At 46.5% G+C, this 18233-nt stretch overlaps 1 protein-coding gene across 19 annotated transcripts in view; it reads left to right on the top strand.

Annotated features, from left to right (window-relative positions):
• Positions 1-18233, top strand: part of HSPG2 (heparan sulfate proteoglycan 2) — a 218492-nt gene that overhangs the window by 93727 nt on the left and 106532 nt on the right. For 16 of the 19 annotated variants that reach the window (XM_083750019.1, XM_083750017.1, XM_083750026.1 and 13 more), the window contains 9 exons: positions 1400-1547; positions 1698-1825; positions 3452-3538; positions 4776-4834; positions 6279-6324; positions 7779-7839; positions 9260-9400; positions 14832-15014; positions 17120-17299. In XM_083750019.1, the coding sequence (XP_083606145.1) occupies positions 1400-1547; positions 1698-1825; positions 3452-3538; positions 4776-4834; positions 6279-6324; positions 7779-7839; positions 9260-9400; positions 14832-15014; positions 17120-17299 (1033 nt within the window). Of the gene's footprint in view, positions 1-1399; positions 1548-1697; positions 1826-3451; positions 3539-4775; positions 4835-6278; positions 6325-7771; positions 7840-9259; positions 9401-14831; positions 15015-17119; positions 17300-18233 lie in introns of all 19 variants that reach the window. The other 3 variants (XM_083750024.1, XM_083750031.1, XM_083750027.1) reach the window with 2 other exon arrangements.

Raw genomic sequence — 18233 nt, 5'->3', positions numbered from 1 at the left:
GTAGATAAATAGGTACCACTCCAGCAGGAAGGTAAACAGTGTTTCTGTGCACTGCTCTGGTTCGCCGGAAGCGGCTTAGTCATGCTGGCCACATGACCCGGAAGCTGTACGCCGGCTCCCTTGACCAATAAAGCAAGATGAGCGCTGCAACCCCAGAGTCGGTCACAACTGGACCTAATGGTCAGGGGTCCCTTTACCTTATACTATACATATCAACATACTTACACACCTACCCCATACGGACACCCACCAAGTGACTTGACTTCCAGCCGTTCTCGTTAGCTACTTTATTTTTCCTACTAGCTTACACGCATTTCACTCTTCTTTTATCTTAACTGTACTCTCCTTTCACTCTAATCATTTTCTGGATTCATTCAGTATAAGAATTGTCCACACAGATTGGCAGCAGCTGCTGTTCTGCAGGGTTTCCAGCAAGGGTCTCCTCCAAGCCCTGCCTGGAGATGCTGCCGTTGGGAACCAGGGCCCTTCCGCATGCCAAGCAGCTGCTCTAGCACTGAGCCATGCTTCTTCAGCACATACGACCTTCAGGCTGAGTTTGTTGCCTCTGCGGCCTGCCTTTCAGATAGTCGGCAGTGTCCTTCCCGGCAGCCCATAAACCTGCTGTGGCAATCACACAGGGTCCCCTGACGTTTGACGGTCTATTGATCCCTGTGCCACCACTGTGATTGCTTCCCCGCTGCCACCAACCCGTTTCTCTCGGGCACACACAGAGTCCAGACGGTTGTTAACATTAAACCAAATAAACAAGTTTATTTTACAAGCCTGAACAAGTTTATGGTTTCAGATAATTTTTCTTGTCAGTTTCTTAATCTTAGGTTCTTTCCGGCCTATACCTTCCTAATAACTTCTGACTACCGTATTTTTCGCTCTATAAGATGCACGAGACCACAACACGCACCTAGTTTTTGGAGGAGGAAAAGAAAAAAAATATTCTGAATCTCAGAAGCCAGAACAGCGAGAGGGATCGCTGTGCAGTGAAAGCAGCAATCCCTCTTGCTGTTCTGGCTTCTGTGATAGCTGCGCAGCCTGCATTCGCTCCATAAGACGCACACACATTTCCCCTTACTTTTTAGGAGGGAAAAAGTGAGCCTTATAGAGCAAAAAATACGGTAATTATCCCAACTGTCTATCTGAATCCTCGTAACAGATTCTCTCACTCTCTCACATCAAATTATCCCAACCCACAGACATATCCTCACTCTCCCTTCTCTAACACCCGACTGACTCCTTAACAACACTAACTCTAACTCCCACTTGCCAATCACTTCACACTCATTTAACCCTTTCCTTATGACCCAGCATGATGTCACCTAGGAGGGCAAACGCCACACCTGCCTCTCTCTGCCGCTGTCTTCACCTTCTGCTCATCTCTCTGCAGGTGCCCCGCTGGGTACGCCGGCCTCTCCTGCGAGCGCTGCGAGGCCCATTTCAAGCGAGTGCCTGGCGGGCCGTACCTGGGCACGTGCTCTGGCTGCAACTGTAACGGGCACTCCAGCACCTGCGACCCGTTCTCTGGCTACTGCCTGGTAAGCTTGCCAACGGGTGGTGGGGTGGCGATGGCCGCTGGAGGAGGGGCTCGAAGTTGGTTGGCGGGGGGAGGGATTTAGGGAAAACTGCGCCCTGCCCTTCACCTCCCTCTTCCTTTTGTCTCTTCCGCTTCTCCCCCTGCCCCACAGAACTGCCAGCACCACACCGAAGGGCCCCAGTGCAACAAATGTAAGCCGGGTTTCTTTGGAGACGCCACCAAGGGCACGCCCACCGCCTGCCGCCCCTGCCCCTGCCCGTACACCGAAGCCCCCCGCAGGTGAGTGAGCCGAGGGTCTTGGCGTTGCGGGTTATTGTCATCAGGGTCTGTCCTGGAGGACGTCAGCAGATGCCTGCCCTCTGCGGACTCGGCAGGCTTTGCAGGAAGGAGATTAGGAAAGGACCAAGATAATAATAATAATCCACAGCTTCTGGGGGTGGGTGGGTGTGCCTGCAATTTTCCTGTTGCCCTGAAAGCAAATATTAAGCCTGCAGGGAAGGACAGTGGCCGGGTGAGTCCGTATCCATGAATTTACCTCTGGGAACACCTTGCCTTGTACAGTGGTACCTTGGTTCTCAAACTTAATCTGTTCCAAAACCAAAGCGTTCCAAAGCCCAGGCACGCTCTTCCATAGAAAGTAATGCAAAACGGATTCATCTGTTCCAGACTTTTAAAAACAACCCCTAAAACAGCATTTTAACATGAATTTTACTCTCTAACCATTGATCCACAAAATGAAAGCAATAAGCAATGTACTGTACTATAAAATAAATAAGACAGTATTGTAAATGATAAAAATGAAAATTAATTTTTTTTCTTACCTGCACTGATGATAGTCATTATTTGGATGGGGGGCTTTTATCCATTTCCACAGCCACACAATCAATCAATCAATCAATCAATCAGTTCAATAGCTGAACTAGGTTCTACACAATCACAAAAACAAATGAACCGAAAAAGCCTCAATAACAAAAACGCAAAATAAATAGCAAGAACAAAAGCGCCAAACTTAATCCATTCTGGAAGTCGGTTTGACTTCTGAAATGTTCGAAAACCAAGGTACAGCTTCTGATTGGTGCAGGCGCCCCGGAAACAATAGCAGACAGCCACATCAGACGTTCGGCTTCCAAAAAACGTTCAAAAACCGGAACACTTACTTCCAGGTTTTCGGCGTTTAGGAACCAAGGTGTTTGTGTACCAAGGCGTTTGAGAACCAAGGTACCACTGTATGCCTTTTTCTGGGTAATTCAATCCTCCTGAAGGGAAACAGCCCCCTCCCTTTAGTTGTGCCATGCGCTTCCAGGTCCGTCTTGCATCCACAATGACCAGGGCTTTTAGTGTCGTGGCACTAGCCCATTGGAATTTGCAGCACTGGCATTCAGGTGCCCTGCTTAAAACACACCTGGCTTTTCCTGAAATTGAGCTGTGTGGGTGTATCGGTCTGATCTACCCTTTTGTTACACATTTTGTGCTTGTTTGACGAACGTATTTTTTATCGTGGATTTTATGCTTTTTACCATCATGAGGTAGGTAAACAGGGTGAGTCGGTAAGTAGCTTAGGTAGGTAGGCAGATTGATAGATAGATGATCAATTGATTAGGGAGGCAAATAAAAGTAGGTAGATTAGACAGGCAGGCAGATAGACAGATAGATACATAGATATATAATAGACAATATATTTTATTGATGGTGGTGTTGAAATTTCTGCAAATAAATAGATAAGCAAGGCAGCTATGAATGGGCCACTGATGTGTGCCACTCAGTCCGCAACTGGGAAGCTGCCCTCGCCCACGATCCAGGCTGATATGGGCCCTGCCAGCCATGCACCCAGCGGCCTGCATTCCCAGCGTTGTAGGGCAGAGGGATGGTGGTGCCCATGGTGACACTGCCCTCTTCTCCTTTCAGGTTTTCAGAGTCCTGCTTCCTGGACACAGACGGGCAGGCCACCTGCGACGCCTGCGCCCCAGGCTACACCGGACGTCGCTGCGAAAAGTGAGTGGGCTCCTTGTTGTAGTTTCAAACTGTGTGTTGGAGTTGCTGGGAGTTGGAGTCCAGCAGTTTCTTGAGAACCACAAGTTCTCCATCCCTGAACTGGACCATCATTTGCCTTCACTGCCCTTAGCTGCCATCATGCTAGTCATCATCCCTGAATATAGGCCAGGTGGGCTGGTGCTGTTGGGAGTTGGAGTCTAGCAATTTCTGGAGAACCACGAGCTCTCCATCTTTGAACTGGACCATCACTTGCCTTCACTGTCCCCAGCTGCCATCATCCCTGAATATAGGCCAGGCTGGCTGGTGCTGTTGGGAGTTGGGGGTCTAGCAATTTCTTGAGAACCACAAGCTCTCCATCCCTGAATTGGACCCTCACTTGTCTTCACTGCCCCTGGCTACCTCCATCACCACTTTGCCATTTTTAAACACGGGGATCCGGGATCAGTTGGGGAGTCTTAACAACATCTGGAGGGCTACAGGTTCCCCATCCCTGAACTGGACCATCACTTGCCTTCACTGCCCCCAGCCGCCATCATGCTAGCCATCATCCCTGAATATAGGCCAGGCTGGCTGGTGCTGTTAGAGTTGGAGTCTAGCAATTTTTGGAGAACCACAAGCTCTCCATCCCTGAATTGGACCCTCACTTGCCTTCACTGCCCCTGGCTACCTCCATCACCACTTTGCCATTTTTAAACACAGGGATCAGGTATCAGTTGGGGAGTCTTAACAACATCTGGAGGGCTACAAGTTCCCCATCCCTGAACTAGACCATCACTTGCCTTCACTGCCCACTCCATTGCCAGTCTGCCTTCTTTTAATGCTTGAATGATAGGTGTGGTCCTCCAGATGTTATGGGACTCCAACTCCCATCATCACCCCTCACCTTTGGCCATGTTGGCTGCTGTGGCTGATGGGAGTTAGGAGTCCCATAACATCTGGAGGGACACAGATGTTCCCCATCCCTGAATTAGGCCATCGCTTGCCTTTGCTGCTCCTGGCTACCTCCATCATAACTTTACCTTGTATTTAAAATACAGGATCTCACGCCTTCCATATGCTAATAAGCTACAACTACCGCCATCATCCCTGACCATTGGGCATGCTGTCTGTTGGGGCTGATGGGAGTTAGAGTCCAGCAACATTGGGGAGAGGGGCAGAGATGTTTCCTACCCTTGGCCACAAAGTGATTTCCGGGGGACACTGATAAAGTTCCAACTTAACATATTTCCGCCCCTAGATGTGCTCCTGGCTTCAAAGGAGACCCCATCCAGCCACGAGGAAAATGTGTGAGGATTGGTGAGTAAAACCTTTGAACACACGGAATTCAGGTTTGACTCCAGAGTCACGCTGTCAGGGCAAAAGCTGCGAAAACTCAGCATCGAATAACTGCCGGCTGTCTCTAGTACTAGATCCATTGAAATGAAGGGACGTGGCTAACTTAGGCCCATTCATTTCGGTGGGTCTACTCTTGAGTAGGACTCTGTTGAGAACAACCTGCTGAAACTTCCTTCTAAGTAAGCCTGAATAGGATTGTGCCATGGAGCAGAGAGGGAGAAATTGGCCAAGGGAGATTGCGGACTGCCGCCCCCCCCCCAAGGACAAGAGCAATGTGTTGTTTTCCATTTGCAATCTGTCCTAGAATCATAGGAATTTTTGAGTTGGAAGGGACCCATGGGTCATCTAGTCCAACCCCCTGCAATGCAGGAATCAAGCACCCATGTCCTGATGAAGTTTCTTCTGCTACTGAGGGCGCAGGCTGGTCAGGACGAGCTTTCAGGCCTTCGCAGGGGAACCTTGTCCAGAGTCAGACCCTTGGTCCATACAGCTCAGTACTGCCAACTCTGACTGGCAGCAGCAGCAGCTCTCCAGGGTTTGTGGCAGGGAGTCTCTCTCAACCCTACCGGGAGATGAAACCTGGGACCTTCTGCATGCAAAGCAGATGCAATGCCACCGAGCTGTGGTCTTTTTAAAAATTGAAAATAAAGCAAGTTTCTAGTCCTCATTGTTCCGAATCAAGGGCTGGTTTAAGGAGGAACAAAGGAAGCAGCTTTATGCCCTTGGCTCCTGGCTTAAGAGTTGGCTTAGCAATAGGCATTATGTGCATTTATGTGTATATTAGTGGTTTAATGAACTGAACAGAGTGAAAGGTTATGAGTCATGGGGGTGCAGAGATTGTTTGAATGAACCTGGTGCCTAGATTATATTCTTAGTTGCTATTTTGCTAACGCTTTTAATATCGTTTTGTAGATTCTAAATGCCGCATTGATTTGTTAATCACATGACTTGCCGTAATTGTGAGGTTTGGCTTATTTTTTTAGTTGCTGTTTTGTTCAGTTTTTTGTAGATTGAAACTGTTTCACTGATAAATTGTGATTTATTTCATATGACTTGTGTTGTATTCGCGATGCGCTAGTATGTTTTGTCATGTTATGGTTATTTATTGGTTGTAAGCCTCTTTGAGATTCATTTGAATCAATCAATCAATCAATCAATCAATCAATCAGTCAGTCAACCTTCAGCTAGGTTTGAGGCCAATGTCTGACTTCCAAACACGATTGTGGGAACCACATTGTCACGTTCAATCAAAGTTTAATAGCGCTACCATCTTGCTGCGTCTCACAACTCTGAAGTGTTGGCCTGTTTCTCTCTCCCCACCTGGTACACATAAGCCGATATTTCATGTATTGCTAGCCAAACGTTTGAGCCTTTTTGACAGTTGCTTTCTCTCTCTGATTTCCAGGGTTCCCTCCTAGTCCTGAAGTTGATACTCCACTAGAGGGCAAGTCGTCATCGCTATTACATTTGCTTTTTCTTATCCCTCCCAAAAGCCTCGCTGTCTTTTTCTTTTTTAAAAAAGAGATTTTATTTGATTTTACAGCTTCATTCACATTTGTAATCACAAATAATAAGAATTACACAAGATTCTTCTGAAACTCAAGACTTCCCCCCTCTGAGGGTTCTTTGAGTAACTTTTTTAAACTGCATATTAATCCATCTAATTTACAATCCTCCATTGTATCCAAAATCTATGTAGCATTGCAAGAGTTATTTAAAACCTGCCAAAGAGTTCAAGTGTTTACAGTGGTCTTTCAAATATAATATAAATTTGTCCCATTCTTTATTGAAGTTTTGATCTTCCTGGTTTCTGATTTTCCCAGTTAATCTTGCCACCTCTGCATAGTCCAATAATTTCATCAGCCAGTCCACCCTGATAGGAATCTTGTCGTCTTTTGAACCCTGGGCTAGAAGCATCCTTGCAGCTGTTGTAGCATACAAAAACAATCTTTCCAGTTCCTTTGGTAGCTCTGCACCTACAACTCCTAACAAAAAGGCTTCTGGTCTTTTAACAAGTTATTTTAAACATTTTTTTCAATTCATTGTATATCATTTCCTGGAATTCCTTTATTACTTTACAGTTCTACCACATATGATAAAAGGTGCCTTCCTTTTCCTTACATTTCCAACAAACATTTGAACTTGTCCTGTACATTTTGGCTAATTTACTCGGAGTTAAATACCAGCGATACATCATTGCCATATAATTTTCTTTTAATGTATAACACGCTGTGAATTTCAAATCCATAATTTTTCCTGTGCTGCAAACTGTATGTTGTACCCAAAGTCTCCTGCCCATTGAATCATAACCGATTTAACTTCTTCATCTTTAGTAAACCATTCCAACACTTTCTCATTTCCTATAACTGTCACCACCTCCTTTCTTTCGCATGGAATTGCAGAGTTGGAAAGGGACCTTCAAGAGTCATCTAGTCTGACCCGCTTCAAGCAGAGTCCAGCCCCTCTGTCACCCACCTGCTTTCGCTTTGCACCCTGTCTCTTTGCCTTCCTCCTTGCACTTCTTCAGCTCTTCCAAGTTCTCTTCTCAGATGTTTCTACCCCCTTTCTCACCTTGTTTTGCTTCCTTTCGCCTGCTGGTTTTGCCTTTCTACACTGACCATCTGCAGCTTTCCGAGGTTTTGGACTTGGGAAGGTATTTGCGCGGTACTGCCTAGAGACACTCAGGATTGAACCTGCAGCCTTTTGCATGCAAAGCAGCTGCTCTGCCGCACGAAAATTCTAGTCCTCCTGGTTCTGTGCGTCGGGGCGATTTACATAGAACTACAAGGAAGCTCCCCTGGACTGACTTAGACCTGGGTTTTAGCTAGGCCATGGTGAAGAAAATACATTTTCCTGCCTGGATTTGTCTCTCTCAACCTCTCTTTACTCCTTGTGTAGGGCAGAGCAGCATCGAGTGCGACAAGAGAGGGAGCAGCGAAGCGTCAGATGGTGCTTGCCAGTGCAAGGTAAGCCGGGCCATAGCTTGGAGGTGCAGACTCCCCTGGGTTAGGCGTGGCAAGATGAGACAAAACAGTGAAACTTGAAAGCCTCGTTATCCCCTCATTCACCTTTTGCGAATGGGAGGGCCCCAGATCTGGGTTTTTGCCATTCCTAAATTAAATTTCAAGAGGAGCTCTGAGAACAGCTGCCCAGCTGCTGAGCTTCTGAGATTATTTCAGAAGTACAGTGGAACCTTGGTTCTCGATCTTAATTCGTTCCGGGAGTCCTGAAACTTTTTGAAAACCAAGGTGCGGCTTCCGATTGGCTGCAGGAGCTTCCTGCACTCAATCGGAAGCTGCGTCGGATGTTCAGCTTCCAAAAAACGTTTGCAAACCGGAACACTTACTTCTGGGTTTGCGGCGTTCGGGAGCCAATTTGTTTGGGAGTCAAGCCATTCCGGAAGCAAGGTACAGCAGGAATCAAGGAGTAACATAAAGCTCCCAGACTCCTTTCTTTTTCCTGAGAAGAAGCATTGACGTCACCTGCCAGCTCCTGGGTCATTGACGGCCTCCCTTTGCCTTGGCGGGCAAAGGAGGAGATGACAAGGCTTTTAAGTTGTACTCTTTTGTGTCATATTAGCATGGCCTAGAATGTGACCTTCAGCTGAGCTGAACAGATTTATTATGCTATGGGCTGCTGACTTTTGGTGAGTCTATGAGATCCATCGCCTTTTCTCGTCCTTCTGCTGCAACGTCCTTGTAACGTTCCCAAAGCAAGGAAGGATTGGACTCTGATTAATAATATACACACAAGGTTTGATCAGCAAGGCTCTGGGAGGAGTGCCAATAATAATAACCTGCCCACCCTCTAGCCCAGGTCATTTTATTCACAAAAGAACTTTTCACACTGTGTTCGTAAGAACCAGTCAGATTTCCCCTGGGACAAAGTCAGATCAGAAGAAATCCTCTTATCTACAAAGAAACTATTTCCTACTTGAGCAAGCATAGGTAGTTCAGAGTAAATAAAACAGGAAACAAGGAGGAATGCTTTTAGGAAACCCTGGAGGTCGTAAACAGGAGAGGAAAAACAGGTAGTATTTACCATCTCCTTGTGAACTCTCCTCCTGGCCCTAAGATTAACAAAACCAAGGAAAGGTACATCAGAGAAGCTACCTACTGTCTTTATGACCCAGGATGACTGGTGAACAACTGGTCTGTGTTTAGAATGCTGATAAGTGCCTGTCAGGCATAGAGAAAGAAAATGGACAGTAGAGAAAATGGGCAGAGTTGCAGAGGCTTGTAGGATTTGATCAGAAATTATTGCCAATGAATCAAACCCAGTCAACGCAACGCTTTCATTGCGGACACAATGGCTTGCTCCATATTTCGTAATTCCTCAGAGTAATCCCACCCGATCACTACCTCTTCTCCTTCTCTTTCTCCCTAGCCCAACGTCATGGGACAGTCGTGCAACGAATGTGCTACGGGCTCCTTCCACCTGAGCCACGCAAACCCCGAAGGCTGCCTGCGCTGCTTCTGCATGGGGGTCTCGCGCCAGTGCTCCAGCTCCTCGTGGAACAGGGACCAGGTATTGCCCCCTGGGGCCGGGAAGGCGGGTCCTGCTATGTGTGAGGTTGGAAGCATCCTTCCCTATGCAAACTCGGTCCACAGATCCTGCTAGGAGGGTCCTTCTCCACCCCCACCCCACCCCTCCTATATACATACCCATTACAAAGTATATATTTATAATATACAGGGGTACCTCTTGTTTCGAACGGGATCCCTTCCGGAGGCCCATTCGCAACATGAAAAGGGTGCAACCCACAGAGGCGCGTTTGCGCGCGCCCAGGTTGCGATTTGGCGCTTCCGTGCATGTGCGAGCAGCAAAACCTGGAAGTAACCCTTTCCGGTACTTCCGGGTCGCTGCAGGACGTAACCTGAAAGAACATAACATGAAACAAACGTTACATGAGGTATGACTGTACGGTCGTACCTCGGATCCTGAACGTCTTGTGAGTCGAACGTTTTGGCTCCCGAACGCCGTAAACCCGGAAGTGACTGTTCTAATTTGCGAACGTTCTTTGGAACCTGAACGTCCGGCACGGCTTCTGATTGGCTGCAGGAGCTTCCTGCAGCCAATCGGAAGCAGCGCCTTGGTTTGGGAAGTCAAACGGATTTCCGGAACGGATTCCGTTCGACTTCCGAGGTACGACTGTACTGAGATAAAACAGCTACTTAATCCAAAAAAGGACAAAGTCAGAAAGAAGGAAATACAAGAAAAGGAGAAATCTAAAGGAGGAGAAAGCGAGAGAGAAGGAAAACAAAAGAAAAAAACTAAAGAAATATATGATATTCATTCTCCAAAATCCAACCATTCTGTCTTCTATAAGCCAGAATCATGAAATCCAGATATTACAAGGTCATTTTCTCTTTCACGCAAAAAGTCCCTAAGAAATTTCCAATCCTTAACAGACGTTAGTAATGATTTTTCTCGAATTAAATGTATTAGCTTAAGCCATCAGCCAAATCCAATAATTTAATCAACCGTTCTTCTGTCGTGGGTAAGGCTGTGTCTTCCTATCTTTGTGCATGTTACAGTCCCACCAAAGTAATCATTGGAGTAATCTTCCACAATCCTTTTCTAATTGTATGTCCATTAATCCTTTAAATATATATATATATATATATATGCAGGTTTTGGTGTCCTCGGGTGTCTTCCCGTGTAAAAGTTGGGGTGTCTAGGCGACGTTTCGACGAGGTCTCACTCGTCATCTTCAGGCTGGTGCTTTCGGCTTCTTGTTACTGGAACAGAGCGGGATCTCAATGTTTGAGTTCCTATAAATACTGTAGAGGGGGTGTGGTGTCTAGCCTCCAATGTTCTGGGCAGAGAGGAAGTTCCCAGGCTAGTGTGCCTTTTCTTCTTTTGTTCCTTAATTACTTGAGAGATACCTTGAGTGATTTCTTGAGTGATATCCTGAGTACCACTTAGGTGGGTCATTAGGTGTGGATTAGTTGCTAAAGTCTTTGTGTCTTGACCTCTTGAACTTTGTGAAGAGTTTTCCTGAGAAGATGGCTGTATTGCACTTAGTTGTGCTTTGGCTTGGCTTCGTGTATAGGGGCGAGCTGTGGTTTTGTGGCTTGTGTCAGCCAGATCTGTGTAGGGATTGCAGGGGGGTGCAGCATCCGGAGGTGCCACCATGGATTGGCTACTGGATGGTGTCAGTAATTCATCTGTGGAGAGGGTCTGGGTTTGGGTCTGGTGTGGTTGATTGGTGTTGGCGTTCTGTGTGCCTCTGGATCTGGTGTCAGTTTTTGTGGGGAGGGCTAATTTCCAGATGTCTGGCAAGCGGGATGTGTCGTCACGCTTGTTAATGTTGTGAGGGTGTTTCTCTATCTCGATGGCTTCCATGATTATTCTCTTGTGGTGATGTTCCGTGTTAAAGAGCAATTTGGAATCTGCAAAATTAATTTCGTGTCCTGTTTCTTTCATGTGTTGGAAAAGAGAGGAAGTTTTTTCTTCTTTTTTGACGGCATTCTTGTGTTCTGCGATACGTGCATTTATTCGTCTGTTTGTTTGTCCAATGTACGTGGCTGGGCAGACTTTGCAGGGTATTTCATAGATCCCTTGGTTTTCCAACTGGATTTTATCCTTGGGGTTTCTGAGGATATTTGGCTATTTTTTTTATTGGCTATTTTTTGAAGTCACCAACATCCTCTGCTCCAGCAAACCACCCAGAAGCAATTTACACAAAGAAGAACAGAAAGCACTCACCAACCTGAGGAAAGACAACAACATAATCATTCTCCCAGCAGACAAAGGTAATGCCACAGTGGTGATGAACACATCGGACTACCAAGCAAAACTATCAAAGCTACTCCAAGATCCTGCCTACAAACCTATAAAAACAGATCCCACCACCTATCTGGAAAAAACCACCAAATCCAAAATAAAAGCCCCTCCTATCAGTGAAGAAATCCAGCTAAGAATCATCCCCAGAGAAAAATCATCCAGATGCCCCAAACTCTACGGCCTCCCCAAGATACACAAAGAAGGAACACCACTCAGACCAATAGTCAGCTCCATAGGCTCACCTCTACAAAATCTCGCTAAATTTCTCGCCAAGCAACTTCAGCCCTATGCAGAATCCATCTCTTCACACGTACCAAACTCCTTCCAGTTCATAGAAACAATAAAGAAGCAAAACCTACATCCTAATGACCTACTTGTGAGCTTCGATGTTGTATCTCTCTTCACACAAGTGCCCATTAATGAAGCCTTGACAGCTATTCAAAACAAATACAATCCCCCCGAATACATCTTGGACCTGACCAACCACTGCCTAACCAACACGTACTTCATCCACAATGGACAAAGATACAAACAGATAGAAGGAGCACCTATGGGATCACCCCTCTCACCGGTCATCGCAAACCTGTACATGGAACACTTTGAAACCAATGCTTTAGACAAGTCAGAACACAAACCCAAACTTTGGCTCAGATATGTTGACGACACCTTTGTAATTTGGCCACACGGGAAGGAAAAACTGGATAGCTTCCTCACACATCTCAACAACTTACACCCCAAAATACAATTCACTATGGAAATAGAAGCCAACAACCAACTTCCCTTCCTTGACGTCCTAATCTACAAAAAACCTGATGGCTCCCTAGGACACACTATCTACCAGAAAAAAACACACACCAACCGCTACTTACATGCACAATCACACCACCACCCTGCACAAATAAACTCCGTAGCCAAGACTCTCATCTCCAGAACCAAACGCCTGGCTGACAAAGACCACTTGACAACTGAGTTACAGAATCTCTCAAATGTGTTAATTGCCAATGGATACCAGCAAAACAGGATTACGAAGCTAATCCAAAAGGAAACACCCCCCAAAAACCAAGACACAGAAGAAAACAATGGCATGGCCCTCCTTCCTTATATCAAGGGCACTACAGATAAAATTAGCAAAATCCTCCATAAACACAATATCAAAACAGCCTTTTGCACCAACCAAAAAATAGCCAATATCCTCAGAAACCCCAAGGATAAAATCCAGTTGGAAAACCAAGGGATCTATGAAATACCCTGCAAAGTCTGCCCAGCCACGTACATTGGACAAACAAACAGACGAATAAATGCACGTATCGCAGAACACAAGAATGCCGTCAAAAAAGAAGAAAAAACTTCCTCTCTTTTCCAACACATGAAAGAAACAGGACACGAAATTAATTTTGCAGATTCCAAATTGCTCTTTAACACGGAACATCACCACAAGAGAATAATCATGGAAGCCATCGAGATAGAGAAACACCCTCACAACATTAACAAGCGTGACGACACATCCCGCTTGCCAGACATCTGGAAATTAGCCCTCCCCACAAAAACTGACACCAGATCCAGAGGCACACAGAACGCCAACACCAATCAACCACACCAGACCCAAACCCAGACCCTCTCCACAGATGAATTACTGACACCATCCAGTAGCCAATCCATGGTGGCACCTCCGGATGCTGCACCCCCCTGCAATCCCTACACAGATCTGGCTGACACAAGCCACAAAACCACAGCTCGCCCCTATACACGAAGCCAAGCCAAAGCACAACTAAGTGCAATACAGCCATCTTCTCAGGAAAACTCTTCACAAAGTTCAAGAGGTCAAGACACAAAGACTTTAGCAACTAATCCACACCTAATGACCCACCTAAGTGGTACTCAGGATATCACTCAAGAAATCACTCAAGGTATCTCTCAAGTAATTAAGGAACAAAAGAAGAAAAGGCACACTAGCCTGGGAACTTCCTCTCTGCCCAGAACATTGGAGGCTAGACACCACACCCCCTCTACAGTATTTATAGGAACTCAAACATTGAGATCCCGCTCTGTTCCAGTAACAAGAAGCCGAAAGCACCAGCCTGAAGATGACGAGTGAGACCTCGTCGAAACGTCGCCTAGACACCCCAACTTTTACACGGGAAGACACCCGAGGACACCAAAACCTGCATTCCTGTACCCGTGAAAATCTACGAAAGCATATATATATATATATATATATATATATTTGGTTTTTCGGTTTTACAGTCATATCCAACATACAACATAAAAACAAGATTCCAAGGAATCTCTTAGGACTTCCCTCCTTCCCTTTGTGGGTCATATTGTTAATCATTTCCTCCTGCATCTTTTATGATAATCCATAACTTTTACCTCTCCATTGTGTCCAAAATTCACCATTAAACTACAAGTGATGCTCCAATCCTACTAACAATTTTAACTGTGTTTACAATGGTCTTTAAGATAAGTTATAAAATTCCTTATTTTGGTCTTCCTGATTTCTGATTCTTCCGGTCATTTTAGCCATTTCGGCATAATCCATCCACTTGATCTGCCATTCTTCTCTAGTAGAGACTTTATCTTCTTTCTATCTCTGAGCCAGTAACATCCCCGCAGCCGTGGTCACATACATAAATAGTCTTTTCTATGGGATTCCGGCACATAGGTCCATTAATCCTAAAATAAAGAGTTCTGACTTCAATTGCATACAGTGGACGTCTGCGCATGCGCGGGTTGCTATTTAGTGCTTCTGAGCATGCGCGATCCCTGAAACCCGGAAGTAACCCATTCCGGTACTTCCGGGTTTCGACGGGTCCATAACCCAAAAAAAGCGACCTGAAGCGTCTGTAACCTAAGGAAGGACTGTACAGTGGTACCTTGTGTTACAGACGCTTCGGGTTACAGACTCCGCTAACCCAGAAATAGTACCTCGGGTTAAGAACTTTGCTTCAGGTTGAGAACAGAAATCGTGCGGTGATGGCGTGACGGCAGCAGGAGGCCCCATTAGCTAAAGTGGTGCTTCAGGTTAAGAACAGTTTCAGGTTAAGAGCGGACCTCCAGAACGAATTAAGTTCTTAACCCAAGGTACCACGGTATTAGCCTTTAAAATCTGTTGTATCAATAGATGTCCCATCAATATATGCATCTGACAGCTTCTCTCCTTGTGCTCTAGGTGCGAGTGGGGTCTGAGGATGCTGAAAGGGCACAGTTCAGCCTCTCCAACTCGGCCGGCTCCCGGACAATCAGCGAGGGCATCCGCTTCACCGGAGCCTCGGAGCTCACTTTCTCCTCCTTCCACACTCTGCCGCGTGACATTTACTACTGGGTGCTGCCGGAGCGCTTCAGGGGAGACAAGGTGCCACTCTCAGGGGGGCTTCCGCCGTAATTCCTGCATCGCAGGGGCTTGGACTATAGAGGACCCTTGCGGGGAATCTCCCAAACCTGTGATTTCAGGATAAGGAAAGGTTTGATTTGAGGTCGAAGGAGGCACTCGTGGGGCAGAAAACGGGACATCCCAAGTCAGACATTTGGTCCACCTGGCACAGAACTGTCCCGGGCCCTAAGGAAATCAGATTATCCTCCACCAGGGCCAGGGCCTTCTCAGTGATGGCTCCGACCTGGTGGAATGCTCTGTCCCATGAGACCAGGGTCCTGCAGGATTTAACTTCCTTCCACAGGGCCGGTAAGACAAAGCTATTCTGCCTGGCTTTCATTTGAACTTAGCCTGATCTTTTATTCCCCTTCCTTCCTTCCCCTTCCCCTTTTTATGAAGATTACCCGCTCTGGGATCCAACATCTAATTCTCCCCTGGTCTCCTCACTGGCCCAAATAAGACTAATTTAGCCAGCTAGCCCTGGTGATCATCTAATGTTTACTGGATGGATTTCCCCCCAATATTGATTTTTGAATTCTGAATTTATTGTTATTCACATTTTATACTGTATTTTATGCTGTTTTTTGTTGCATCAATTATGTGTTTTAAATTTGTTGTTAGCCGCCCTGAGCCCGGTTTTCTGAACCAGGAAGTGTGGGGTATAAATAAAAAGTTATTATTTATTATTATTACTGTGGTCTCAACCACTGAGTTTCTTGGGCTTTATGATCGGAAGGTCGGCGGTTCGAATCCCCACGACGGGGTGAGCTCCCGCTGCTCTGTCCCAGCTCCTGTCAACCTAGCAGTTCGAAAGCACGCCAGTGCAAGTAGATAAATAGGTACCGCTCCGGCAGGAAGGTAAATGACGTTTCCATGTGCTCTGGCTTCTGTCACAGTGTCCCATTGTGCCAGAAGTGGTTTAATCCTGCTGGCCGCATGACCCAGAAAGCTGTCTGTGGACAAACACAGCTGCCTCGGCCTGAAAGTGAGATGAGTGCCATGTAATAAGAAAAAAAACTGCTCTTTTTTCCCTTATGGGGTACCCAAGAGCCCATATAGAGTCCTCTTTTTCGGTTCTCTATCAGTATAAGAAAATAACAGAGGCCAACCAGAGAATATTGAGAAGCAAGGCAGCTAGAAAGCTCATCTTTATTAAAGCTGTTGCAACAGGGTGCCCCCCCCCCACACGCGGGGGGAGAAGACCTCAAGCACAGGAGCGCAATTCCTTATGTAGACTTTTTAAATTGCCCACCTTCAAACTTCAGACCAACCCCAGAAACATCATACATACATCACAGAAGGGATGTAGCTCAGGACCAACCCCCCCCCCATACATCATACATACATCACAAAAGGGGTGGTCTAAAACAGAATCCTGATTATGTTGTTTCTCTCTTGTCTGGCAAGATAAAGGAAAAGGGACCCCTGACAGTTAAGTCCAGTCGTGACCGACTCTGGGGTTGCGGCGCTCATCTCGCTTTACTGGCCGAGGGAGCCAGTGTACAGCTTCCGGGTCATGTGGCCAGCATGACTAAGCCGCTTCTGGCAAACCAGAGCAGCGCACGGAAACGCCATTTACCTTCCCGCTGGAGCGGTACCTATTTATCTACTTGCACTTTGAGGTGCTTTCGAACTGATAGGTTGGCAGGAGCAGGGACTGAGCAACGGGAGCTCACCCCATCGCGGGGATTCGAACTGTCCAATTGGCAAGCCCTAGGCTCAATGGTGTAGATCCTGTGCTGATCTGTGTACGTGCTTGGTTGGTACATTTATGAACATTTAATATATATCTGAGACCTTAAAATTCTTATCACACTGTCGACTGGCAACAGCTCTCTGGGATTTTGGGGCTAGGGAGGCAAGTCTCCTCAGCATTACCTGCTGACAGAATTTGAACCCAGAACCACCTGGAGCCGAAGCAGCTGCTCTACTCACTGAGCTATACAGCCTCTTCCCAAATGAATGGCCTGTGGTGGCCTGTCCTTTGCTGGGGGTTTTGAAGCAGAAATTGGTGTGCCATCTGTTGGTGATGCTTTGCGGTTCTGTGGAATGGCTCTGACGCTGTCCCTCTGTGCCTCTCTCTCCAGGTGACCTCCTATGGCGGAGAAATGCGCTACACCATCACCCATGACACGTTCCCCGGTTCCCCGGCGCTGCGTGGCCAACCCGACGTTCTGCTGCAGGGGAATGGGATCTTCCTGGAGCATGTTGCTGAAACAAGCCCCCTGCCTGGCTCGCCCACTACGTTCACCGTGCCCTTCCGGGAGGTAGGCATATAGAGCTTCTAGCTCCTCAGTCAGTGGGTGGATGTGCAGTCTGTTGTAAACAAAAATTACCCTTTTCCCTTATGGGGTATCCAAGAGCCCATATAGAGTCCTTACATAGGTTCCCTATTGGTAGGAGAGAATAACAGAGGCCAACCAGAGAGTATTGAGAAGCAAAGCAGCTAGTAAGCCTGATCTTTATTGATCTGTTGCAACAGGGTGCTCCCCTCACACGCAGGAGAGGAGGAGGGAACCAGAAAAATGGTGTGCAAGGCCTTATAAAGACTTTTGAAATTGCCACCCTGTAGATCAAGACCACCCCCAGAAACATCATACATACATCACAGAAGGGGTGTAACCTAAGACCACCCCCCAGATACATCACACCTACATCACAGATGGACCAGGTATAAATTATCATCATCATCATCATCCCTACTAGGAGATGCTGCCACCAGGGATTGCACCTGGAACCTTCTGCACGCAAAGCAGGTGGTCTTCCACCCTAGTCTAAGTCTAAGTAGTCTAAGTCTAAGTAAGGGTCTAGTCCTCATGGCCCTTCGCCATCATTTTGTCACGAGAATTCCTGGCCAGCCTGAAATGAGTGTTTTAGTTCCTAGTGAAAGCTATAGAACCTTCTGACATCTGTCCCTGGTTCCTCAGAGGACCCTATTTTTCCTGCACCCAGGAAAGGACCTTGCTGACTTAGTGAGATGACGGCTTTGCAAATACAGTGGTATCTTGGTTCTCAAACTTAATCTGTTCCAAAACCAAAGCGTTCCAAAACCAAGGCACACTTTCCCATAGAAAGTAATGCAAAATGGATTCATCCATTCCAGACTTTTAAAAACAACCCCTAAAACAGCAATTTAACTTCAATTTTACTATCTAACGAGACCATTGATCCATAAAATGGAAACAATAATCAATGTACTGT

The sequence above is a fragment of the Podarcis gaigeae genome (genome assembly GCF_964106915.1).
Source record: "Podarcis gaigeae genome assembly, chromosome: 8".
Classification (NCBI taxonomy): Eukaryota; Metazoa; Chordata; class Lepidosauria; order Squamata; family Lacertidae; genus Podarcis; species Podarcis gaigeae.
Note: the sequence above shows the minus strand (reverse complement) of the source record. Positions and strands in the feature narration are given on the sequence as shown.